Genomic DNA, 25,626 nt, shown 5'->3' on the forward strand with positions numbered 1-25,626 from the left:
TTTACATGTCCCCCGTTTCTTATTTATAGGAAAAAGGCTTCAGCCTCCTAGACCTTCCCTGAGTTCCAAAGGGCAGATTCAAACAGTTACTAATTACGGGAGTGAATGAATGCAGAAACAAAGGAAAGGCAGTCAAGAATTTCTCATGATTCGATTCAGGTTGAACCTTTCTGGCTGGAACTTCCAAATGCAGTTTTCTGTGTCAACACTGAGCATCACACCAAGGGCATAGGATGTCAGCTGGTCCCACACTTGGTGATGCTGACTTGGTTAAGGTAGTGTCTGATCCATGTCTTTCTTGTAAAGTTACCTTTCTCTACTCATAATGATTAGTGGCTTGTGGAAGATTGTCTGCTCCATAAATGTTTTTTACCAGCTAGCATCATACAACTTTGTATCCTATTTTTCTTTTCTATTCTTTCTTTCTTTCGGCCATGATCCCACGGCATGTGGGATCTTAGTTCCCCGACCAGGGATAGAACCCGTGCCCCCTGCAGTGGAAGTGTGGAGTCTTAACCACCGGACCACCAGGGAAGTCCCTCTCATACCTTTAAATATTTCAAAAACATGATTTTGGGTGCTGCATAAATTCCAGCCTATGGGGGTGTTTTACTAAACTATTACCTAGGAGAATTGAACTATTGGCTTACTAATGAATGCTCCACAACAGTGGGATTTTTATCTGTTTTACTAGCTGCCACATTTCCAGCACTGAGAACAGTGTCTGGCAAATAGAAGCTCAACAAAAGTTTGTTGAATGAATGAATACAGCTTGTGTCTAATTTTTCAATATCATAGATAATGCCACAGCAAGCATCCTTTTATATAAATCTTTGCAGCGTTTATTTTATGAGGATCACAGATAATGATAATAAGAAGGGAAATGTTTGTTAATAGAGTGAAAAAATAAAGATGCAAAACCACATAAAGGCTATAATCTCCAAACCACACAGATATGCAGAGAGAACCATCAGAGATAAAATAGACCAAAATAACAAGGATTCTCTCTCAACATTTGTGGGGTTTTTTGCGGTACGCGGGCCTTCCACCGCTGCAGCCCCTCCCGCCGCAGAGAACAGGCTCCGGACGTGCAGGCCAAGCGGCCACGGCTCACGGGCCCAGCCGCAACGCAGCATGTGGGATCTTCCTGGACTGGGGCACGAACCCGCGTCCCCCGCATCGGCAGGCGGACCCCCAACCACTGCGCCACCAGGGAAGCCCTCTCTCAACATTTGGACAGTGGAAGGTTTTGATTTGTTATGAACATTTTTCTGTATTCTCTACAATTAGAATATGTTGCAAAAAAAGTAGCAGTTTTTTCTTTTAAAAGTTAGTTTTGCAAGCCGAGATCACGTCAAATTATTGTGCTTAAGAGCCATTCATAATAACTGAAGGTCCTGGTTAAAAACCAAATTCTGGTTTAGGCCACATTAACTGCAGGAAAGAGCAGGCCCACAGAAGCCCCCATGCTGTGCTAGGCGGGCCACATTTAGAATATTGTGTCCCGTTCTTGGTGTCACTTTTTTTTTTTAATTTTTACTTTTTAAAATTATTTTTAGCTGCATTAGGTCTTAGTTGCGGCACGCGGGACCTTCATTGCAGCATGCGGGCTCTTTCGTTGTAGCATGTGCGCTCTTCATTGTGGTGTGTGGGCTTCTCTCTACTTGTGGCGTGTGGGTTTTTCTCTCTCTAGTTGTAACGGGCGGGCTCCAGAGTGCTTGGGCTCAGTAGTTGTGGCACGCCGGCTTAGTTGCCTCATGGCACGCGGGATCTTAGTTCCCCGACCAGGGTTCCAACCTGCATCCCCTGCATTGGAAGGTGGATTCTTTTTTTTTAAATTTATGTATTTATTTGGCTGTGCCGGGTCTTAGTTGCGGCATGCGAACTCTTAGTTGCAGCATGTGGGATCTAGTTCCCTGACCAGGGATCGAACCCAGGCCCCCTGCATTGGGAGCACGGAGTCTTAGCCACTGGACCACCAGGGAAGTCCCGGAAGGTGGATTCTTTACCACTGGACCACAGGGGATGTCCCTCAGTGTCACTTTTAAAAGGATACTGTCTAACTGTCGTGCATTTGAAGGAGAGTGGTCAATCCGTATGGGGTCTGGAAATCCTGTGGCTGTTAACACTTAAAGAACTGGGCGTGTTTGTCTTCCAACAGCAGATTCCAAGGAAGTAAGTTTCTTCTAATACCTGAAGAGCTGTCAAATAGCAAAATGAGGATTCTCATTTTATACAGTTGTAGAAGGGAGATTTTAGGAAGGCAGATTTTTTTCCAGTAAATAAGGGAGACTTTTTTTTTTTTTTTTTTGGCTGCATGGCTTTCAGGATCTTAGTTCCCTGACCAGAGATTGAACCTGCGACCCCTGCAGTGGAAGAGCAGAGTCTTTTATATTTATTTATTTATTTGTGTTTTTTTTTTGGCTGCATTGGGTCTTCGTTGCTACATGCAGGCTTTCTCTAGTTGCGGCCAGCAGGGGCTACTCTTCATTGCGGTGTGCGGGCTTCTCATTGCAGTGGCTTCTCTTGTTGCAGAGCATGGGCTCTAGGTGCGCGGGCTTCAGTCGTTGTGGTACGTGGGCTCAGTAGTTGTGGTACGTGGGCTCACTAGTTGTGGCACATGGGCTCTAGAGCGCAGGCTCAGTAGCTGTGGCGCATGGGGTGAGTTGCTCCGCGGATCTTCCCGGCCCAGGGATCGAATCCATGTCCCCTGCATTGTCAGGCAGATTCTAACCACTGCGCCACAGGGAAGTCCCGGAAGAGCAGAGTCTTAACCACTGGACCTCCAGCGAAGTCCCCTAAGGGAGACTCTTCTAACAATCCACATAATCAAAGATGGGAGTGAGCACCAAACAGCATCTCCCAGTGGCATTGGGAGGAGGTAACAGAGCTGCCTGCAGAGTTCAAAGGCAGCACCCTGGTGTGGCCACTTCTGGCCTCTTCCAGGAACCTGCCTGCAACTCCCCCAAACTCACAGCCTCTTGGAGGCAGAAGACGGTCAGGTTCCATGGGGTCTGCCTCCCCCTTCACACTCTCTCTTCTCGGGGCCAGCTCTCTAGAGAATTCCCCCCTCCCATTTCCCAGCATTCCCATCCTCCGGTCTTGCTTTATTTTTCTTCCTAACCCTTGCCCTGATGGAAACATTGTTACCTGGTGAGTCATTTCCTTCTCTTTGTCCCTTCTAGTGGGGCCAGAGAGGACTTTCAAACGTGGTCACTGGGGCGTTCAGAGCACAGACCAGTGACTGGCACACGGCAGGCCGGCCATATTTGTTCAATGAAGTAATGGTTCTCAAAGGATACAGAGCACAGGGTTCAGATAACCTTGAGGGAGGAAATTTCAGCAATATTAAAAGTTAATTGTGGGACAAGCCACAACTACGGAGCCCGCATACCACAACTACTGAAGCTTACGTGCCTAGAGCCCATGCTCCGCAACAAGAGAAGCCCCCACTGGCCGCAACTAGAGAAAGCCCCCGCTCAGCAACAAAGACCCAACGCAGCCAAATTAAATAAAAATAAATAAATAAATGAAGAATTGTTTAAAAAAAAAGTTAATTGTGGGACTTCCCTGGTGGTTCAGTAACTAAGGTTCTGCACTCCCAGTGCAGGAGGCCGGGTTGGATCCCTGGTCAGGGAACTAGATCCCACATGCCACAACTAAAGTTCCCGCACGGCACAACAAAGACCCCATATTGCCACAACTAAGACGCGGCGCAGCCAAATAAATAAAAATTTAAAAAACAGTTAATTGTGAAACATCCATTGATAGAGGAATGGATAAACGAAATGTGGTATACACACACAATGAAATATTATTCAGCCTTCAAAAGGAAGGAAATTATGCCAGCTGCAACAGGGATGAAACTTCAGGGCATATGCCAGTCACAAACAAATATTGTATGATTCCACTTCTAACGGGTCCCTAGAGTAGTCAAATTCAGAGACAGAAAGTAAAATTGTGGGTGGGAGGGGGATGAGGAATTATTGTTTGATGAGTACAGAGTGTCAGTTTTAGGAGATGAAAAAGCTATGGAGATGGATGGTGGTGATGGATACACAACAGTGGGAAATGTGCTTAATGCCACTGTACACTTAAAACTGGTTAAGATGGTAAACTTTGATATTGTATTTTACCACAATAAAAAAATTGTGGGTAATCGGGAGAACGTGGTCTTCCTAAAGGAAGGGTAGAAAATAGTTGCAAATAAAGGCTGCTAATAGCATATGAAGATGCCAACTGATCAGAGGTTGCTTCATCTGGCTAGAACTCGAATGACTTTAAGAACGCTTCAACAGGGCCGCCCTCTGGGAAGAGGGAAGAACAGCGAGGAAAGCGACTTGTTTGGTTCCGCGTGGTTTTCCTTACAAGACCCCTCCCAGAAGTGGCCGGTTGACACCGGGTCACCTCCGTAGGCCCCGCCCTCTTCTAGGCCCCGCCCCGTCCCACCCCTCCTCCTGGACCCGCCCTCTTTCTGGACCCGCCTCCTCCGTCCCGCCCCGGCGGAGAGCGAAGAGGAAGCGCGGGTGACTCTGCAGACGCCGCGTTTGGAAAGGTGTGAAGGGGGCAGGGAGCACAGGTCGCCCCCAACCCGCCCTCCCTCCCCGCCCCGCCCCCGCCCCGCCCCCGCCCGGCCCGCCGCCCGGCCCGCCGCCCTGGCCTGCGCAGGCCCGCGGCCACTCGCTCCTGAGCGCCGACTCGGGGCTCCACTGCTCTGGCCTGGGGGCGGGGCCGGCGCGCGGCGTCATGCATATGCATGAGCAGCGCGGCGGCTCCATTGTGCCCTCGGAGCGGGCGGCGGCGAGATGGCGCGGACCGCGGCGGCCCCGGGGCGGCGGGCGGCGCTGAGGGCGGGCTGAGCGCATGGAGCGGCGCGGACCGTGGGCCGCGGCGGCGAGGGGCCTTGCCGGGCCGCTTGGAGGTGAGCGGACCGGGCGGGCAGGTGCGGGCGGCGGGGGCGGCAGGTGCGGCAGGTGCGGGCGGCGGCAGGTGCGGCGTCCCCGGGCCCGGCTCTGCAGCGCCTCGGCGGGGCCCCGGCGGGGCTGGAGCCGGCCCTGCCGCCCACCTGCCGCACCTGCCGCGCGTGCGTCGTGGTCCTGGGCCGACTGGCCCCGTGCGCGCCGAGGCGACCCTTCACCTGAGCCTTTGTTGGGGCTGGCCGGAATCCGGCCGAGCACCCGAGGGGTCTGGGGCAAGAGGCTGACCCGGGCCCTCGCCCAAGCTGGTCCCGCTGCCTCTTCTCCGCGGTGTGGCCTGAAAGCTCACCTTTCGGGCCCCTCCGGGCCGTGCGCGCCGCCGGCACGCGGATGTAAGGTCCGCGGAGATAGGCTCTGGGGCTGGCGACCCTGACCTTCCAGCCCCCAGCCGTGCTTTTGGTGGAGATACCCTGTTCCCAACAGGACATATTGAAGTCAGGCGGGAGGGTGTCCTACCCCCCGGCGTGTCTTGCCTTAGCCTCCCGCATCTGTTCCCCGCTGCCCTGTACCTCCCATCGCGCTACCCTGCTACCCCTGCCCTGCTCTTCCGGACCTTCCCCACCTCCCCCCTGACCTGCTCTCCTACAGCCTGCTCCCCATACGCTCTTCCCGGTAGTTGCAGAATATCCATGGTGATGTCTTTAAGTCCTTCGTATAATATTATCTCAGAAGATTTCACAGGGAAATACACAGAACATGTGACTCGATCTGTAAGACAGTTGATAGGGCGAACACAGACTCACCCACCAAATCTTGTCATACTAGAACCAGAGAGCTTCCGTTGAAGAAGCTTGAGAGAGGTAACAGGATAAGTGAAGGAATCTCAGCCTCACCCCGTGAGTACTGGCCTTGGGGACTTGTCACACCCAGAGGGTGGCTCTTGGCTGGGAAGAGAAAGGTGAGATGATGAATGACAGATTCAGAGCCACTCGTGAAAGACTGGTAGGGTATGCCCGGGGAGGATTCCTGATCATTGGATTGATCGCCAAGGGCAGCCAGGCCTCCCCATGGAGTGTCCACTAGCGCTTGGGTCCAGGATGGGATCGGGGGCTGATGACTTAAAGGTGGTCACGTGTTCTCCCTTTTCCTAGTCCTAGAGTGGCCACCACGTACCTATTTTACACATTGTAAACTGAGGCCCAGAAGAGTGCAACCCTTCAACTGTTCTCTGAAATGACCCACACCTGGGCCATTCAGAAATGCTCATTCCTGGGCATTTTGGATGAACTCTTTTTTTTTAATTTATTTATTTTATTTATTTTGGCTGTGTTGGGTCTTCGTTGCTGAGTGCGGGCTTTCTCTAGTTGCAGCAAGCGGGGACTACTCTTCATTGCAGTATGCGGGCTTCTCATTGCAGTGGCTTCTCTCGCTGTGCACCACGGGCTCTAGGCGCGCCAGCTTCAGTAGTTGCAGCACGCGGGCTCAGTAGTTGTGGCGCACGGGCTTCGTTGCTCTGCGGCATGTGGGATCTTCCCGGACCAGGGCTCGACCCGTGTCCCCTGCATTGGCAGGAGGATTCGCAACCACTGTGCCACCAGGGAAGCCCCTGGATGAACTCTTAACACTTATGCTAGTCAGTGTGTGGTCTCCCAAGTAGAGGGGTAGGACTTTGAGCCACTGGAGCATGTGAGCCCCCCCCCCATGGTGTCCTGCGATGCTCGAGCTATCATTCTCCGTTCTCTGAGCGTGTCTGGTGTTCCTCTGGCTGGGGCCCGTCACTGGAACCTTGGGAACTGTGGGCCCCCTGCTGCGGGGGGAGGCAGCGAGTCCCTGCCCTCCTGGGGTCGGGTGGTGTGTCGCGGGGCCTGCTGCTCCTGGGTGACTAGGCCAGGGTAACGGAGCGGAGGTAGAAGAGGGCGGACCCATGTTAATTAATGTCTGCCTTTGGAGACTGTGGTACAGGCACTGTGAGGTCCTGGGGAAGAAGGGTCTGGGTAGTGAGCTGTCTGTAGCTCTTTTTCGGGAGGAAGATGTAATCTGACCCCCAGAAAACCCTGTGGCCTTCTAGACTGACCTCAAGCCAGGACGTTCTGCCGAGGTCCTGGCTTCCAGCGAGTGTCCGTGTACAGGGAGAGCCCCCAGCCGGCAGGAAGCACACACACCCAAGCTCTTTCTTACCTCTGCCTCTGAGGCCAGGAGGTGGGAGGAGGGTCTGTGCTCACAGCACGCCTCTCCCTTTGTCAGGAGCAGAGGGTCACGGGGTCCCTGACCTGGAGAGTTTGGGGCTTCTCAGGGAGGAGACCAGACTTGGTTTAGGAGCTTGGCAGGAAGTCAGGAAGTCACTGCCCCCGCACAGAAAGCTCAGGGGGAACTGGAAATGTCTGTGGTCTCGTCCACAGCCGTGGGGCTGGAATTCCCCAGAGTCACGTGATGTAGGAAGCTGCCCTGGGCCCCAGGCCAGCACCCTCCACGGGGGGCCCCCCCCCCGCCCTGCACCTGCCCTGTCCCCCTCCTCCCCAGCTCCCCTGGGCTCTCAGATTGTGGTCCGAGTACCAGCAGCGGCAGCACCTGCAGACTTGTTAGAAATGCACGTCTTAGGCCCCACCCCACCCTGCGAACTCAGAGTGGGGCTGAGCAGTCCTAGATTCCGGCGTGCTCCACCTGCCCTGAGGCTCTGACCCGGGGTGGGGGGGGGGGGTGCGGCTGTCTTCCCGTCTTCCTCCTGCTTTTCCCTGTCCTTTGCTTCTGGGACAGCAGAGTGGACCTGGCCAATCCAACCAGCTTTGGGAAAGGATTGCCCTGGGCATCTCTGTGGGGAGAGAGAGCTAGTCGCGGTTGTACATTAAGTAAATTTTTATTTTGAGAGAATTATAGATTTATAAGCAGTTATAAGAAATAACACAAAGAGCTCTGTATCCTTTACTGGCTTTCCCTAGTGGTAACATCTTGCAAAACTGTAGCACAGTATCACAGGAGGGTACTAACTCCATCAATACAGTTGAGATACATGTATTTCCATCCCCACCTTCTTATATTCCCACTCGCTTCCCTTCTCCCCACGTTTAACCCCTGGCAACCACCAGTGTGCTCTCCATTTCTATAATTTCGTCATTTCGAGGATGTTATATAAAGGGAATCATACAGTGTGTAACCTTTGGGGACTGGCTTTTTCCACACATCATGATTCTCTGGAGATTCCAGCAGGTTGGTGCCTGTATCAGTAGCTCTTCCTTTTTATGCCTCCAGGCTCACAGTTGGTTAACTCTTCGCCGCTGAGGGACATCTGGGTTTCCATTCTTTGGCTATTAGGAATAAAACTGCTGTAAACATTCACGTCCAGATTTTTATGTGAACATAAGTTTACACTTCTCTGAGATACATGTTCAGGAGTGCAGTTGCTGGGTTGTATAGTGGCTGCATGCTTAGTTTTATAAGAAACTACCGAATCGTTTTTCAGAGTGGTTGTACCATTTTATATTCCCACCAGCCATGCACGGGAGATCCAGTTTCTCCTAGCCAGCATTTGGTGGTATCACTATTTCTTATTTTAGCCATGGTGATAGGTGTGTAGTGATACCTCGATGTGGTTTTAATTTGCATTTCTCTGATGGCCAGTGATGTTGAACATCTTTTCATGTGCTTATTTGCCGTCTGTATTCCTTCTTTGGTGAAATGTCTTTTCGTGTCTTTTGCCTGTTTTCTCATTTTTTTTAGCTTTCGCATTTTGAGAATTCTTTATGTACTCTAGATACTAGTCTTTTGTCAGATGCGTGGCTTGCAGATACTTCTCCCAGTCTATAGCTTGTGTTTTCATCCTCTTAGCAGGGTCTTTCACAGAACAAAAGTTTCCAGTTTTTCCTTTTATGGATCATGCTTTTGGTGTCAAATCTAAGAAAGTTCTTACGGTTTTGTGCTGTACATTTAAATCTGTGACCCACTTTGAGTTAGTTTCTGTATAAGATGTGAAGTTTAGGGTTTTTTTGTTTTGTTTTTGTCTTTTGCTTGTGAACGTCCAATAGCTCCAGCACATTTGTTGAAAATGCTGTCCTTCCCCCAGTGCATACTTTTTGCACCTTTGTCAGAAACTCTGTCTGGGTCTGTCTTGGGCTCTCTAGTTTGTCCCATTGACCTGTGTGTCTGTCCCTCTGCCAATACCACAGTCTAGAGCAGCCCGCCTGTATTCTAAGTCCTAAAAGCGCTGCGTGTTGCTCCAGGCCCCGCTCAGCAGGTTTAGGGGGCGTTTCTGGCTGTCGGCAGCGCTCCCCACCCCCAGCCTCCCACTGCAGTGTCACCAACCTGGGGGTTGTCCTCGCTGGGGACAGCCAGCCTTCCCTTGCCTGGCTCAGTGATTCTGGCTCCGAGGGCTGAGTCCAGGGGCCCCTGAGCCCTCTGGAGCCACCAGCCTCCTGCTTTCTTGGCCTTTGCTTCCTGGTTGGCATGTGGTCTGGGGCCCGACTCCTCTGGGAGGGGCGTCAGGAAGGAGAGCAGGGCCAGGCGTGAGGTGGACAGGCACGCCAGCTGCCTCACTCCTCTTGTCTGACCGGTCCCTCACCTTCCTCCCAGCCCTGGCTCTGCTGCGATTCTGGGAACCACTCACCCCAGTGCTCTGTGGGAGGCCTTGGGCCCAAGTCACAGCCCCCACTGTATCCCCCACCTGCGCTGGGGCCCTGGTCAGGGACTCGGCCCCCGCGTGCCGCCTTCAGGACTGTATTTGCAGAGGACATGACGATATAATCCTGCCTCGCTTGGGCTGCCCTGACGGTGAGGTCCTGGTCAGCGCTCAGGAATGCGAGCCTTGGGGTTGGGTGGGTGGCACTGTGAGTGCTGAGGCGGTGGGATTGAGCCACCAGAAGTTAGCTTGCCCAGGTGGTGTGTGCGTGCGCGTGAGGCCTTGCAGCCCCTAGAAGGCAGTGGTGCTCTAGGTTGGAACCTCGACCCAGAGAAGACTGACAGGGGCGTCCCCGGAGACCCCCAGACAGCCACAGCCAGCATGCCTCTGTGGTTAGGCTGGGTGGAGGTGCGCGTGAGAGGTGGCCCTGGCGGTGCCAGCAAGGGCCCTCGGCCTGGTTGGCGGAGGGTTTGCTTGTGGAGGTGTCGGAGGCGTTGGCAGCCAGGAGGGGCAGCCGGCTGCTTCCTTGCTCGTTTTCTGAGGTGCTAAGGGGAAGAGAGCCAGCCCCACAGAGTGGGAGGAAGCGGTGCCCCATCCCAGCACGGGCTCACAGGTTCCATGCGTGTCCCCCAGCCATGGCTGCTGTGTCCCCACTGGCCCCTTGCCATGTCTGTTGGGTGCCCACCAATCCTCCGCCCTTTGCGCTGTGTGTGCGTCCCCGCCTTGTTGGGAGCTCACCGTGCGGGTCACCGGGATCTGTGGGGGTCAGTCTTCCCGCCTTGCCCCTGTGCGCATGCTGCCCTTCTGCTGCTCTGGGGAGAAGCCCTGGGGCTGGGGGGCTGCCAGCCAGGGATGGGCTGCTGGCTCCACACCTAGTTCCGGCCCCTGCCTGGCCCCAGGCTGCAGGTTAGCTGACCTGGTGCTGCACCCCCACCCCCACCCCCACCTCCGGCATGCAGAGGCCCCTCCCCATAGTGGGCAGGCCCCAGACCCTGAGCAGGTGACGCCTGCTGTCTGGCACTCCTAGGCCTCTGGCCTTGTCCTCCCCGCCCCCCCCTCGGGTGGGGTGGAGGCAGGGGATTCTGGCAGCTGGGTTCTGGATGTCCCCTGGCTTTTATGCGTATCCAGGCTTTCGTGTGGGGGAGGGAGAACGTGGAAAGTTTGGGGGATCAGAAAGTCTGCTTCCAGAACCATTCCGGGGGCTCCAGGTGGCAGGGCCCGGTCAGAAAGGGTCAGTGCTGGCTTCCGGGCTGGGGAGGGCAGAGATCTGCCAGGGTGGGCAGCGCGGGTAGGGCCAATGCCGGGCTTCCCTGAGCCCCCTGAGCGGGCCCCCGGGTCCCCGTCTCACCTGCCCTACCCTTCATCGGTTGGAGCAGAGGAAGGACGGGGCTTGGTGCTGATAGGGGTCTCCCGGCAGCATCTCCACTGACTTCCTTCCCTCCTGTCCCAGCAGCCAGAGCATCTGAGTCCCACGTAAGCACCAGTGAGGGCTGCTTCCTGCCACCCACAGACCTGGCCTTAAGGCTGCTCCCAAGCCAATGAACCCCATGAACCCCATGAAACCCGCCCTGCCCCCCGCGCCACACGGGTGAGTGGGGTCTCCTGCTGCCCTCCCCGCTCGGGCCCCAGGACACGGGTGGGTGGTAGAGCGGGACCCCTCTGCTCCCAACCTTCGCTTCTTCCCAGGCGGGGTTCTAGGCACCTGCGGCCTCCTGACCAAGCCTCCCCGCCTGCCCCTCTCCTTATAGTGAGGGTCCATTCGCTTATGAGGCGGTGCCTTGGCAACAGAGTGCCACTCAGCCAGCAGGATCGCTGTCCGTGGTCACAACCGTGTGGGGAGTCGGCAACGCGGCGCAGAGCCAGGTGAGCCCACACCTGGGCCCCGCCCCGAGGGGCGCCAGAGCCCCCCTCAGATCTCGGAGAAGTGGAGCCAGGGTTTCCTGAGTCTCCCACGTCCTCAGAGACCAGTTCTTCCACACGTGGCGTGGGATCTCCTCCTCCTGTCTTCACCTGGCCTCCACACCCCACCTGTGAGCAGCTGCCCCCCCCACTGGACCACCCTCCCCTCTGCCCCCACCTCTACCTCCTCACCTGCCCAGCCTCTGCTTTCCAGCACTTTAGAACCACGGCATGAAGCAAGTTGTTTGGATGGTGTCCTTTGGTGATTCTTGCTTCCTTGTAGGTTTTGGGGAACCCTATGGGCCCCGCAGGGAGCCCCCCCGGCAGCTCCATGATGCCCGGCATGGCAGGCGGCAGCTCTGCCCTGAACTCCCCGCAGTGCCTGGGACAGCAGGCGTTCGGTGAGGGCGGTGCCAACAAGGGCTACGTGCAGCAAGGGGTGTATGGCCGCGGGGGCTACCCCGGGGGCCCCGGCTTCACCGCTGGGTAAGCAGGACCGCTCCCCTGGCAGGCGTGCTAGGAGCCCTCTGGGGGCGACGCTGCTAACTTGCTGGGCACCTGGGAGCTGTGTGACACTGATGTGTTGAACGTTGCATCTCTGCGGCTCCTGCCGGCTCCCAAGCTAACGAGGGGGGTGTGTGGGAAAGAATGGGGCTCCCCTCGGGTGCCGTGTACCCCCCGGAAGATGGCAGGGGAGCGCCTCTGAGCTGAGCCGTCTGTCTATTACAGGTATGCGGGCAGCCCGGGGGGGCCGGGGGGCCTGGGCCTTCCCTCACATGCCGCACGGCCCTCCACTGACTTCACTCAAGCAGCGGCGGCTGCTGCCGTGGCTGCTGCTGCCGCCACGGCCACGGCCACGGCCACGGCCACCGTGGCCGCCCTCCAGGAGAAGCAGAGCCAGGAGCTGAGCCAGTACGGAGCGGTGAGGCCCCGCAGCTCCTCCTGTGCGGCCCGTGTGCGTTGGTGCAGAAGGCAGGGTCTTGTCAGGCAGCCAGGATTGAGGCCCTGGGGACACGCATGCTGTGTGCCGGGGCCGATGAAGATGAGGCGGGAAAGGAGTAGGGAGCTGAGGGGAGAGAACCCAGGCCGGGGGGGGGGGGGCGAGGGGGAGCCCGCCTGCAGGGGGTGGGCACAAGGCTGGCGCCCACAGCGGTGGGTAAGGCCTGGATGGTTCCTCTCTTCTTTTCCCAGATGGGGGCCGGACAGTCTTTTAACAGCCAGTTCCTGCAGCACGGCGGTCCCCGGGGGCCCAGTGTCCCCAGCAGCATGAACCCTGCCAGCGTGGGAGGGCTGATGGGCCCCTCCGGCATGAGCCCCATGGGCATGAACCCCACCCGGGCAGCGGGCCTAGCGCCCCTATATGCAGGGCAGCGCCTGCCCCAGCACGGGTACCCTGGGCCCCCCCAGGCCCAGCCCTTGCCCCGACAGGGCGTCAAGAGAGCCTACTCCAGTGAGGTGAGTGGTCAGGCCCCCCACCCCGAGTGCCCTCAGAGCCGTTGTGTGGAGGGAGAGTCGGCTGTGCCTGACAGGGTGGGTACCGCCCTCCCTCCCTGGGAACGGGCTTCCCCAGCACCTCTTCTCCTGGCCATTTTGCCTCTTTCCTCCTTCAGGTGTATCCTGGGCAGCAGTACCTGCCAGGAGGCCAGTACACGCCCGCCGCCACCCAGTACGCGCCTGGCCCCGGGCAGCCCCCCGCCCCGTCCTCCTACCCTGGGCACAGGCTGCCCCTGCAGCAGGGTGCGGGCCAGTCTCTGTCCACCCCCAGCCCCGCGGGACTGCACTACAAGGTAGGGCCGCTTCTCCCGGGCCTCTGCAGCCCCTGCTGGCCCACGCCAAGCCCTGTGGGACACAGGCGGACCTTGAGGCAGCCAGGGCTGGCGAGTGGGCTCGCGTGTGCTTGGGTGGCCGAGCAACCAGGAGCTTCCCGGGGGCCCTGATCAGCGTAGGGCAGCTCCCAGGAGGGGAGTCTAGGTACGAAAGGCCCCTCTGTGAGATTCAGTGTATGGAGCAGCAGGCAGGCACCCACGCCACCTGCGTGTCCTTCAGGGACAGTGTCCCCATCCCCTCTGCTTGCTGCAGAGAAGCCCAGCAAGGGGACAGGCCAGAGGGGCCAGGAGCTCTTGAGGGGAGGGGCCCGAGCGATAAGAGTGCCGCTGGAGGGCGGACAGGAGGTGTGTGTACCTGTGTCCTTTCAGCCTCTCTGTGGCTTCCTCGTAAACCCCTCTGATGCGTGGGGTCAGCTCTTTTTCTGTAGTGGTCATTCTTAAAATTATGAAATCAGCACGTGCTCCCTGTAGATTATTTAGAAGACACAAAAAGTGTATAAAGAAGAAAGAAGCCAACACCCGTGTGTGTGGTGGGCCCCCCTGTCCCCAGCCCTCTCCTAGGGTCAAGTCCAGGACCCTGTGAGCGCTCAGGGGCAGGCGGCAGTCCCAGGCACACGCGGTTTTCTCTCCTGCAGCCCGCAGAGCAGTTCAGCGGGCAGGGTGCCCGCTTCAACGGGGGGAGCGCCAGCTACAGCCAGCCCGGCCTGAGTGGGGTATGGGCGGTGGGAGGCCCATGGGGTGGGTGCCTGGAGAGAGGGCGCCCAGGCAGGAGGAGGCGTGGACTCCCTGCCCGTTCCTGGTCTGACCGTTCCCATTGGGCGCTCCAAGAACAAACTCTACCCCTATACCACTCCACCTTGACTGTTTGCTCAACCCCACAGCCCGCCCGTTCCATCCCCGGCTACCCCAGCTCCCCACTGCCAGGGAGCCCCACGCCGCCCATGACCCCCGGCAGCAGCATCCCCTACATGTCCACCAGCCAGGAGGTCAAGTCGCCCTTCCTGCCCGACCTCAAGCCCGGCGTGAGCAGCTTGCACCCGTCACCACCCGGTGAGTGAGGTCTGCTCTCGGGACAGATGGGCAGGGCTCCAGAGAGTCCTCCAGGGACCTTGGCGGGGGCAGGGGGCCTTCACCTTCATTTTCTATTAATGGACCTCTTTGCAAATCCATTTGAAGCATCCATCTCCTCTGTAGGAAAATAGCCATGTGCACAGTTTTGTGTATGGTTTCAGGGGCCCCCTGAAGCCCACTTCTGGTTAAGAACTCCTGCTTTCTGGGAGACCACTGCAGCAGCAGTTGGGGGTCCTAAAACCCTAGCTTGAGCACTAGGGTGACAGCAGGGGCCCGTTCTCACCTCTTCTGCCTCCTACCCCCTCTGAAAGCACCAGAGGCACCATTTTTTGGGGTTGGTGGGGCATGTTCTCTGGTCATGATTCAGGGATCATTCTCAGGGCTCCTACTGGAGCAGGACAGAATGGCGGGACACCAAGATCTGTTCCCGTTGGAGGTGGAGGCCAAGCCCAGGGTCCCGGGAGAGATGCTGCCCAAGCCCCAGCCCCATGGCAGGGGAGGAGGGGCCACAGCCCCCACGATGGGGCGGGGGCAGGCCGCTCGGCCTGGTGGCCATCCTGTAGGTGGCCTGCTCACACCGGCATGGCCTGCTTCCAGGCAGTGGCCCCTGTGACGAGCTGCGGCTGACTTTCCCCGTGCGGGACGGGGTGGTCCTGGAGCCCTTCCGCCTGCAGCACAACCTGGCCGTGAGCAATCACGCTTTCCAGCTCCGTGACTCCGTCTACAAGACCCTGATGCTGAGGTGAGTGGGTGCCTGCCCCCAGCTTGCAGCCCCTCGCACCGCCCCCTCGCTCTCAGCATCCATCCTTCCCGTGCAGGCCGGACCTGGAGCTGCAGTTCAAGTGCTACCACCACGAGGACCGGCAGATGAACACCAACTGGCCGGCCTCGGTGCAGGTCAGCGTCAACGCCACCCCGCTCACCATCGAGCGTGGCGACAACAAGACCTCCCACAAGCCCCTCTACCTGAAGCACGTGTGCCAGCCGGGCCGCAACACCATCCAGATCACCGTCACGGCCTGCTGCTGCGTGAGTGCCCTCCGCGGGGCTGGGTTGGGGGCGTCATGGCTAGAGAAAGAGGCACTGGCTCTCCTCCTTCCCATCCTGGGCCTTGTAAGTAAAGGATCTCAAATAAAAATGCCCTTGCTGCTTTCGGGTTAGGTTCAGTGACTAAATTTGATGCTCATGTTAATTATGTAAGGGAAACTAGCTGAGCCTGCCTCTTTCCTGGAGGAAGCTCACAGGGTCCTGAGTCCCAGCTGACCCTGAGTCTTTGTTAAGGAGTCATTCAGGTTCCAGCAGGCTCCGGATCCAGGACTAGAAGAGGCAGGATGCACTTAGCTGCACAGCACTGATCAGCCCGGGTGGGAGGGGGCAGAGGCGGGCATCCCCGATGCAGTTCTGGGATGTTTTCACTTGGACCAGCGTGGATAAAGGTGGTTGCTGTAGGCAGGGCACATTCAGGGGCCTCTCAGATAATTGTGTTCCGACAGAGAGGCCGTGGTTGGTGCAGACACACAGTGAGCTTTCCAGATAGGTGTGGGCCTGGTCCCCTGGGCTCCCCGGGGAGGGGCAGCAGGTGGCCTGCCTGTGCGTTAGCCACAAGAGGAGAACGGGCCTGCGCTGCGCCTCCCCGGGCCACGTCCCGCTGACCGGGTCCTCCTGTTGCAGTCCCACCTCTTCGTGCTGCAGCTGGTGCACCGGCCGTCCGTCCGCTCGGTGCTGCAGGGTCTCCTCAAGAAGCGCCTCCTGCCCGCCGAGCACTGCATCACCAAGAGTGAGTGGCCCTTGTGTTCCTCGGCCCCAGGCAGCCGGCCCCATGACAGACAAGGCTGCCTTCTCTGGGGCGGGGGCTGCGTGCCGAGAGCAGCAGTCAGCCCTGGAACGCCCCTCGGAGGTGCTGAGCCAGCAGTGGTCGGGTCCCGCTTGGCGGCCCTCACCCACGTCCTCCTTTCCCCTGTCGATGTCAGTAAAGCGGAACTTCAGCAGCGGCACCATCCCTGGCACCCCTGGGCCCAACGGAGAGGACGGGGTGGAGCAGACGGCCATCAAGGTGTCTCTCAAGTGCCCCATCACCTTCCGCAGGATCCAGCTCCCTGCCCGAGGCCATGACTGTCGCCACATTCAGGTAGGTGGCCACTGCAGAGCTTTGCCAGAACTTCCGTTGCCCTTTAACTGTCTTCAGCGGGAGTGGCCTCTGAGCACCTCGGCTGGCAGGTGACAGGACAGGCCGGCCAGTGGGCAGGTGGCCTGGGTCCCCTGCCTTCTCCCCTCAGACTGGGCTTTTGTTTCTTCTAACATTATTCTAAGCATAACAGCCGTTTCACTGCGTTCTTGGGGTCCGATTTTAAATGGCATCCTGGATGCAGGGCGCTGTCCTCTCCCCGCCCTGCCCCCAGGAGCAGCGCCTTTGTTTGTCTCTGCAGAAACGCTCTGCGTGCAGACAAGTACGTGCACACACACCCTCCACCCCCCCGCCCACCTTTTGGTTACATAAGCGGTAAACATCGCTCTGCATCATGTTTTTCCTCCACACCACGTCCTGGAAGTCATTCCCTGACTGGGCAAAGCTGCCCAGTTCTTGCTTTGGCCACACGTCATTCCCGGGGAGGGCTGCGTAGGCTGTCCCGTCTCCTACATCTGTTAGGATGATGCCGTGGTAAAAGCCTGGGAGCCGAGCCTCTCACACAGGCAGTAAATAAGCCCCAAGTTCCTGAAGCCACAGAGCATGGCCGGGTCGCCCCGGCCACAGTGTGAGGAACTGTCTCGCCCTTTCTCTGCAGTGCTTTGACCTGGAGTCCTATTTACAGCTCAACTGTGAGCGAGGGACCTGGAGGTGCCCCGTGTGCAAGTGAGTGTGTCAGAGACGGTCCCCACGGCTCTGGGGGCGGGTGGCACTTCCTCTGAGGCTGTTAATGGGCGTTTCCTTCCACAAGCCAGGTGTGGGGCTCACAGCACAGGCTAGGAGGGATGGAGTGGCTCAGGGCAGCGACGTCACGCAGGGTTACCTCACACCGGGGGCTGAGACATGACAGGGCCTGTGCCCGGGAAGAGGTTGGGCCAGCCCTCTGAGCTGTGTGTCCCCTTGGTTTTCTACAGCAAGACGGCATTGCTGGAGGGTCTGGAGGTGGACCAGTACATGCTGGGCATCCTCATTTACATTCAGAAGTGAGTCTCCTTTCCTGCAACCCCAGCATCTTTGGTCAGCAGAGGGCAGCCCTGGGACAGGTGGGGAGATACCCCATGCTGATCCAGCGTGGAGCGGGCTCGACTCCAGGCCGTGGACGGAATCCACATCTGACCCAGGCCCGCAGCCCACAAGCACGTGGAATGTGCTGGGTGGCCACAAGCATTTGAGTGGGAGGTCTGCCTAAAAATGGCCCAGGGCCAGGAGAGGCAGCAGGACAGGTGGTGACCAGCCCTGCATGTCCCCGCCCAGCTCTGACTACGAGGAGATCACCATCGACCCCACGTGCAGCTGGAAGCCAGTGCCTGTGAAGCCTGACGTGCACGTCAAGGAGGAGCCGGACGGGCCGGCGTTGAAGCGCTGCCGCACCGTGAGCCCCGCCCACGTGCTCATGCCCAGCGTGATGGAGATGATCGCTGCCCTGGGCCCTGGGGCCGCGCCCTTCGCCCCCCTCCAGCCCCCCTCAGCCCCGGCTGCCGGCGATTACCCCAGCCAGGGTGAGTACAGGGGGCTTGCCCTAGAAACAGACGGCCCTGGGCAAATGATCCGTCCTCTCCCACCAGTCTGCTGCCTGTGGACGTGTCACTCCGAGGGCCGCGAGCCTGGGGGCCTGGTTGGGGACTTGGTGGCATAGGCGCAGCCTCGGCCGAGCCGGCGGGGATGGGCAGCAGGGCCTCCGGCTGCAGCTGCACGTACCTCCCCAGTAGTCTGGAACAAAGGTCTGTGCTGGCACACTTCCATGGACCGGCCCCGTCCGACCACGCGTGCGGGAGTGTCTGGGTGCGGTGGGTCCCATTCCTGTCCCCTCGCAGCCTCCTGGCAGTGTCATCAGCCAGCTCCCCCAGCAGCAATGAGAAGAAATGCCCTTTGCCGAATAGCAAGTTCGTAAAGTCAGACGTTCTCTGGGTGAGCTCAGTGGGTCCTGCCCACGCTGTGGCTGGCCTGTTTCCGTGCTCTACCGGCATGAGCCCCCTGGCTCTCCTCTCTCAGCTTCCAGCTTCCTGGGACCCGGGACGTTCCCCGACTCCTTCCCGCCCACCACGCCCAGCACCCCGACCCTTGCTGAGTTCACCCCGGGGCCCCCCCCTGTCTCCTATCAATCCGACATTCCCAGCAGCCTCCTGACACCGGAGAGATCTGCCCCCTGCCTCCCAGGCCAGGTCAGTGCCAAGGCGGGGGGCTGACGAGCTGTCCACCCGAAGAGCCCCTGGGCCATTTTACTAGGTTCTTCTCTCCTCCTTCAGATGGCACCAGCGGGTCACCTGGACCCGGCCCATAACCCTGGGCCTCCGGGGCTGCACGCCCCCAACCTTGGAGGCCCCCCAGGGCCCCAGCTGCACCATCCAAACCCTCCCCCGGCATCCCGGCAGCCCCTGGGCCCGGTGAATTCGGGTCCCATCGGTGAGCTGGCCTTCAGTGCTGCCACAGGCATGATGGGGCCCCCCGTGTCTGGGGCAGGGGAGGCCCCGGAACCGGGCCTGGACGTGAGTACTGGGCCCCGTGCTGGGGAGCACTTGGAGCCGGGGCTGGGGTGTGGCTTATCTGTCATCCCAGGGTCCACATGCTTCATAGAAGGGAGGACAGTGATACCACCGTGACTTCCAGACGCAGGGAGAGCTGGTCGGGTGACGTCAGCGCTTTTGTTGACGAGTGTGAGGTATCCAGAGTAGCCGTGGGTGATTGTGTCCAGACATCTGGCCCTGGGGACCTGGGTGCCACCGTGGCATGGGCAGAGTCCCCGAGAAGACTTGGCTTGTAGCTGGTGACCCTGGCCTTAGGGTCTGATTTGACCTGTCTGACTCACAGGTGGTATGTGAGCCAGACTCAGTGCAAAAAAGACAGGTGACTGTCTCTTGACCATGGTAAATGAATACAAAGTTCAACGTGAAAAAATGTAGAAAGCACAGCTCAAAGCAGAAAATCCCAGGGAGTGGGATCCCACCTTCTGCATTCGCCCTGTTCACGTCAGGGACCCCTCACGGTCCTGGGTGTCCCATGTTGTCCTTGAACAGCTTGTCACAGGTGATTCCTGGTCACAGAGCAGTCTTTCGCTGGAAGAGCCCCTGTGCAGAGCAGGCTGAGGGGCTCCAGTGCCAGCCTGTGTCGGGGTGAGGGGTGTGCCGCATCCCGGCTGGGGACCCAGGCCCAAAGCTGGCGGGTTTGCTTTGTCCTTAGCTGCTCCCAGAACTGACTAACCCTGACGAGCTGCTGTCCTACCTGGGCCCACCCGACCTCCCCACAAACAGCAATGACGACCTGCTCTCTCTCTTCGAGAACAACTGATCCTGTTGACCACCTGGCCGACGGGGACATGCCCGCAGATGTCACACACCCTCCTCTCCAGCCCGGCCCCCCCCCACACCAGCGGCCCTCCCCACACGTACACCTGGAGCCAGGACGCGCCCCGACGCCTGGCCCTGGAGGCTGGAGGCGGCCCTGCACTGGCTGGGAGGGGACCCCTGGGCGGTGGTGCTCGCTGGCCCAGTTTGCAGCTGCAGAACTGTTTTTGATGAGATCCCCAGCCCCGCCCTTGTCCCTGCCCCGTCCGCACCCCACCCATGCTTGTCCAGCCCTGCCTGGTTCATGCACACCTGCCGCCCCTGGCCCCCCGACCCCTGCCTGCTCTCACCGGCCTGCATCTTGTCCACCGTTGACCTTTTTACTTCAATGACCCCTTGGCCCTGGGCCGGTGAGGAGCGGGGCTGCTCTGTCCCGGGGCCCCGTCTTGCCCAGCCTCCTGTGGCAGGGGCTGGGGGTGTCCCTCCTCCCACCCGAGGCTTCAGGCTGACGCTGGGGGTGGGGCCTCTACAGCACAACAGTGTACCTAGCGTAGAAACGCTGACAGATGTAGGGTGGCTGGGCCTCTGTGCAGCCGGGGCTCCTGCCCTGGCCGTGTGCCGACAGCGGTGGAGGGGTGGGGGGCGGCGGCAAGCTCCCTCCTGCTGGAGGCGGGGCTCGGACTCGGCTCCCCCAAGCTCCCCTTCTCTGTGAAAGTGAAGAATTGGTCTCACTGTGTTTTTTAAAACCACACCTCTCCCGTGTCCACCCTGGGGCCATGCCAGGTGGGGGAGGAGCCGCAGCACTGCAGGTGCAGGGCCGAGCTGTGTCCCCTGTCCGCCCGTCTCTATTAAAGGACTCCCTCGTGGTGGACCTGGCGAGTCCCTCCTTCCTGCTCCACCTGCGTCCTGCGCCTGGGCGGGGCTCCCTGCTCCAAGCCAAGGCCCAGCTGTTCGCAACCCCGGGTAAATTTCCTTGTCCCTGGAATTTCCCAAGTTGGCTTTGGCAGGAGAGCTGTTCGGTGAAGTGTCACCAGGGCTGGGAGACGCATCTGCCACCACGTCACTGTGTGGGCTTGCCTCAGGCAGGGAGCCAGCTATGGGGCCAGAGGCCTCAGGAGGGGCCGGACCGAGTGCCTTCCTCTGTGTGCTAGCTGCCTGAGCCTCCCCGAGGGCCTTCCTGTCCAGCAGAAAACGCTTATGTGTCCCTTGGGGGAGGAGGGAGGGCGCCCCGGACACCTGCCGCGGGGGGAGCGTCCGGTGTGGGCGGGCTCCACGTTGCCTGCTGACATCTTGGAACCCCAGGTGTGGGCCTTCTGTCCCTCTGCAGCCTTGCTTCTGGCTTTTCTGGCTGAGGGAACGGAAGTGGAGAGAGGCTGAGGGAGGAACGGCGCCCCCAGTGCTGCAGGGAGCAAAGAGGCAGGTCCCGGGGTTTGCCCAGAAGCCCAGACCCAGCAGAGCCCACCCCCAGGGGGTGGGGGGCTCCTTTCTGGTGGATGTTAGGCACAGCTGGGAGCGCTGTCCCACTGTGTGGGGCAGCTGTGCACCCTTGGCCTGTGATGTGCTGGGTAGAGTGGAGAGATCGGGAGATGGGCTGCTCGGGCTACACCCACAGAGAGGTCGGGAAAGGTCTGAGGGGCACCTCTGCCCCGACGTCACCGTGGCCACCTCAAACAGTGAGGGATGAAAGCAAGGTGTGGGAGTTCACGCGGTGTGGTGCCCTTTTTATAAAGTGCAACACCAGGTCTGCATTTCATGGGATCCGCACATGCGCAACAGGAAGGAAAGCAAGGCGGTCAACACAGTGGCCACAGTGCTCCCTGTGGGGACAGCACAGGGGTGCGTCTGGGGAGAGTGACAGTGGCAGTGGTGTTCTGACCCTCAAGGGGAGCGGTGGTTTCACGGGTTTTCACCTTATGCGTTGTGTTATATATCCTTACGAACGTACCAAATATGCAACTTAAAAAGCTACCTAGGCCTGACAGACACACAGAACACCCAACAACAGCAGAATACACGTTATTTTTAAGTGTATGTGGGACGTTCTCCAGGAGAGACCACACGTTAGGCCGCAAAACAAGCCTCAATAAATCATACAAAGTACCTACTCTGACCACAGTGGAATGAAGCTAGATAAGAGAAGGGAAACGAAAACTCACAAATGTGTGTAAATGAACACTCTTCAACAGTCAGAGGGTCAAAGGAGAAATCACAAATAACAAGATAAAACACTACACACCAAAATCTAAAACACAATGAAAGCAATGGTAAAGAGGGAAATTTATAGCTGTAAACGTCTACATTTAAAAAGAGGGACTTCCCTGGTGGTCCAGTGGCTAGGACTCCATGCTCCCAGTGCAGGGGGCTAAGGTTGGATCCCTGGTCAGGGAACTAGATCCCACGTGCTGTGGCTGGGAGTTCGCATGCCCAAGTAAAGATTCTGCATGCCGCAACTAAGACCCAGCACAGCTGAATGAATGAATGACTACAAAAAAAGAAGCAGCAAAAAAGAACTCAGTTAACCTAACTAGAACTGAAGGCAGTAGAAAAAAGAAACTAAATCCAGAGCTTGCAGAAGGAAATAACTATTAAACAGAGGGAATAGGAAGACAATAGAGAATCAACGTAAGCAAAAGTTGTTTCTTTGAAAAGCAACAGAATGAACAAACCTTTAAGCTAGATTGACTAAAAGAAAAGAAACAAATGACTAAAATCTGAAATGAAACTTGGGGAAATTACTACTGACCTTAAAAGGATAAGAGAATACTACGAACAATCGTGCACCAACAAATTAGATAACTTAGATGAAATGGACTAATTCCGAGCAATACAAATTACCAAAACTGACCCAACAAGAAACGGAAAATATGAACAGACCTACAAGTAAGGCGATTGAATCAATCATCAAACCTCCCCCAACACAGAAAAGTCTGGGACCAGATGCCTTCATGGGTGAATGCTACCATTTAAAGGCTTATACCAATCTTTATCCCACTCTTTTAAACACTGCAGAGGAGGGAATACTTCCTGAGTGTTTCCTCTCGGCAGCTCCCTGCCAGCAGCACTGCCATGTTCCTGGCCTTCTCTCGCTCCAGGCTCGGTGGCCTGTGTCCTCTCCCTGCAGCAAGGGGCTGCCACCCCTGCCCCCTCAGCTCTACCCCCTGCAGCCCTGTCCTCCTTAACAACCTTTCAAGCTTGGGTGGTCCCTGAGACCATTCATCCTGCCTGCCACGGGTTCTACGAGAGAAGCAAGGACATTGCGGCAATGGCTGGAGGGAGAAGTCTCTAGACAGGATCAAGGGAGTGTTTCATGGGCCCAGGGACTGCTGAAGCCTTTTTTCTTTTCTTTTTCTTACTGTTTAACCTTTTGTGTTGGGAGTCATTGGCCACTGGCCTGATCCACTTTTTTAAGCTGACATACAGAACTGAGTTCTGTAAGGTAATACATCTGTGGAACTGCTGTCCAGGTGAAGACAGATGTTTCCACCATTCCCCCCACCCCCTCAGCTACTGCTGCTCTGGCCTCTGTCACCAGAGGTGAATATGGCCTGGTCTTGAACCTGATATAAGTGAATCATAGGTCTGCACCCCTGGGTTAACTGACCCTTAAAGCTCATGTTTTTATTTTCATTTAACTCTAAGTTGTTCCTAGTTATGACTAGCAGTGATTAACACTGCTCCCCAGCCTCCGACACCCAACTCTTTCTGGCCAGGGTGCTCCTCTGCTGAAACTCTCTCCATGGGGTGTTAGCCACGACCCAGGTTGCAAGTGACCATGACCCACTCGGGACCATCTTGGGGCAAATTATGGACAAAAAGACCAAAAAAAAAAACCCAACTGCCACTTCTGAAGAGCCAGGAGCAAAAACGGTGTCAGAAGCAAAAGCAGGGTACTGTGCGTGCCCCCTGCACACAGCACCACCAAAGGGGTGGGCAAACCACCTAAGCTGGACCCCTGGACACACCCCTACCCTCACCCCATGTAAGGAACCAGCTTGGCCCCGCCTAGGGGAGCGGGCAGGGGAACCTGTTACTTGTTCTCTCTCCCCGCTGCTGCAGCAGGGACCCCAGTAAAGCCTTGCTTGAATTTCTTGTCTGGCCTCTGGTCAATTGCTACTGATTGGGGAAGGCCAAGAACCTGGTCAATGTCAGGGACAGCTGGACATGGGCAGGCACACCCCAGGATGGCATTCCTCCCCTTCTGAAAGGTTTGTTCTCCAGACCTGAGCTTCCAAGCCTGGCTCAAGTTGACTCACCACAGAAAGGCACTGACCGTCTGTTTGCTTTCCGGTCTGGCTCTGGTTGGCTCAGCTAGGGGGGCCCCCGTGACTAGAGTGGGATCATGAGCGCTTCCTGAGAGAGGGGTCAGTTTTCAGAAGGGGGTGCAGGTGGCCCCCAGGTGCCCCAGGATGAGGTCCACATTCCTTAGCCCAAAGCCAGCCCAGCCTGGCCTCACCTCCTCCAGCCAGGCTTCCCGGCCACAGAGACCAGCACCTCTGCCTCCCCACTCCCCACCCCGTCTGAAGATTTCCAGGTTTCTCAGTGTCTTACCCTAGCTTAGGCTTTGGTTGAACTGCCCCTTCCCCAGGGAGCTCTGTTTCCAGAATGAGTCGGAGCGTCTTGCTCTGGCCATGGTTCACCTGTGGGTTGCTGTCATGGTCCCCATTGTAGCTGATCAATTACAGACAATTATAGTTTATCTTTGTGAAGTTAAAACATAGTACAGTGAACATCCACACCACCTTTGGATTCACCAACTGTCAATATTTTGCCCTGTTGCTTTACTGTTCCCTCTCACTCCCTCCATATATCTGTATTTTTTAATGCACACACTCGCTTTTTTTGTTGCCAGCTTCAGAAAGTAAGTTGCAGAGAGACACTTCATCCCTACTTTTTTTTTTGGCCGCACCATGCAGGATGCAGGATCTTAGTTCCCCTACCGGGGATCAAACCCACGCCCCCTGCAGTGGAAGCGCAGAGTCCTAACCAGTGGACCGCCAGGGAAGTCCCCACACTTCATCTCTAAATACTTCAGCACACATCTTGGAAAAACAAGAATGTTCTGTTATAAACACGTTACCATTATCACACCTAAGAAAACGAACAGTAATTCCATAGCTTCACCTATTATATTCAAAGGTCCCATTTGTCCTAAAATGCCTTTTATCACTTCTTTTTTTTTTTTTGCAATCCATCAAGCTTCCTTGATTCCATCAAGGTTCACTTTTGCAACTGGTTATTAGTCTCATTCAATCTAGAACAGTCTTTGGCCTTTTTTTCCCCCTTACATTGATTTTTTTTTTTTTTTTAACAGTTCAGTCAATTCACCTTATAGAATGTCCCACATTCACCTGGTTGTTCCCTCCTGGCATTGTTCACTTTCTCCTTTATCCCCTGTGTGTCCTGTCACTTACAAGGGAAGTCTAGAGCGTGGTTAAACATTCTTGGTCAGAGGAGATCATATAAGTTTTTAATCTGTTTTCCCCATGAGACAGTGAACTCCATGAGGGCAGGGAGCAGATCTCTCCTGTGTCCTGGATTATTCCGGTGCCCAAAACATTTGTCAAAGAGATTAAGGCAGGAACGAATGGGCTGGATGCAAAGCTGTCTTCTGGAGGTACATGCGGCCTGGCCCATTCTCCCCGAGGGCCGCCGCGTCTGCTCACCGCCAAGCGCCTCGCAAGCACGCAGAGCTTCTGCCGGCATCTTCTCCACTCAGCTTGTGACTGTCCCCTACTAGGGACTGTGCCCTGCAGGGCCACTCTAGGACACTCAGCAGGTGTCCAGGGAGCATTTGCTGGTTTGATTGAGGAAGAGTTTGGCCATCTGCTTCGATGGCTGG

General features: G+C 57.2%; 2 protein-coding genes across 12 annotated transcripts in view; one reads left to right on the forward strand and one right to left on the reverse strand.

Annotated features, from left to right (window-relative positions):
- Positions 1 to 25,626, reverse strand: part of LOC101277389 (unconventional myosin-Ig) — a 275,011-nt gene that overhangs the window by 154,924 nt on the left and 94,461 nt on the right. The gene's annotated exons all lie outside the window — the stretch shown is intronic.
- On the forward strand, positions 4,487 to 20,658 carry ZMIZ2 (zinc finger MIZ-type containing 2). 11 transcript variants are annotated; one of them, XR_007479122.1, is made up of 18 exons: positions 4,704 to 4,921; positions 10,979 to 11,113; positions 11,274 to 11,388; positions 11,708 to 11,910; positions 12,154 to 12,379; positions 12,616 to 12,879; positions 13,035 to 13,211; positions 14,132 to 14,300; positions 14,919 to 15,063; positions 15,140 to 15,350; positions 15,993 to 16,098; positions 16,292 to 16,449; positions 17,105 to 17,172; positions 17,421 to 17,489; positions 17,761 to 18,005; positions 18,499 to 18,668; positions 18,753 to 19,165; positions 19,684 to 20,658. XR_007479122.1 is itself a non-coding variant. In XM_033411356.2 (18 exons), exons 2-18 carry the CDS (start codon positions 11,064 to 11,066, stop codon positions 19,701 to 19,703), a joined length of 2,553 nt encoding a protein of 850 aa, XP_033267247.1. In that variant the 5' UTR covers positions 4,705 to 4,921; positions 10,979 to 11,063; the 3' UTR covers positions 19,704 to 20,658. The 11 variants fall into 11 exon arrangements, 9 of the variants coding, with proteins under 9 accessions (XP_049570623.1, XP_033267250.1, XP_033267249.1 ...); XM_033411356.2 differs by having other exon boundaries at positions 4,705 to 4,921; positions 18,753 to 18,909; XM_033411354.2 differs by having other exon boundaries at positions 4,709 to 4,921; positions 18,753 to 18,992.

The sequence above is a fragment of the Orcinus orca genome, chromosome 9 (genome assembly GCF_937001465.1).
Source record: "Orcinus orca chromosome 9, mOrcOrc1.1, whole genome shotgun sequence".
Taxonomy (NCBI): Eukaryota; Metazoa; Chordata; class Mammalia; order Artiodactyla; family Delphinidae; genus Orcinus; species Orcinus orca.

Excerpts from the sequence above, each read along its gene's own strand:
- ZMIZ2 (XM_049714666.1), top strand. The coding sequence starts at position 11,064 with ATGAACCCCATGAACCCCATGAAACCCGCCCTGCCCCCCGCGCCACAC. Across the intron at positions 12,880-13,034 it reads AGAGAGCCTACTCCAGTGAG|GTGTATCCTGGGCAGCAGTA; the intron begins GTGAGTGGTCAG and ends TTCCTCCTTCAG. Across the intron at positions 14,301-14,918 it reads CTTGCACCCGTCACCACCCG|GCAGTGGCCCCTGTGACGAG; the intron begins GTGAGTGAGGTC and ends GCCTGCTTCCAG.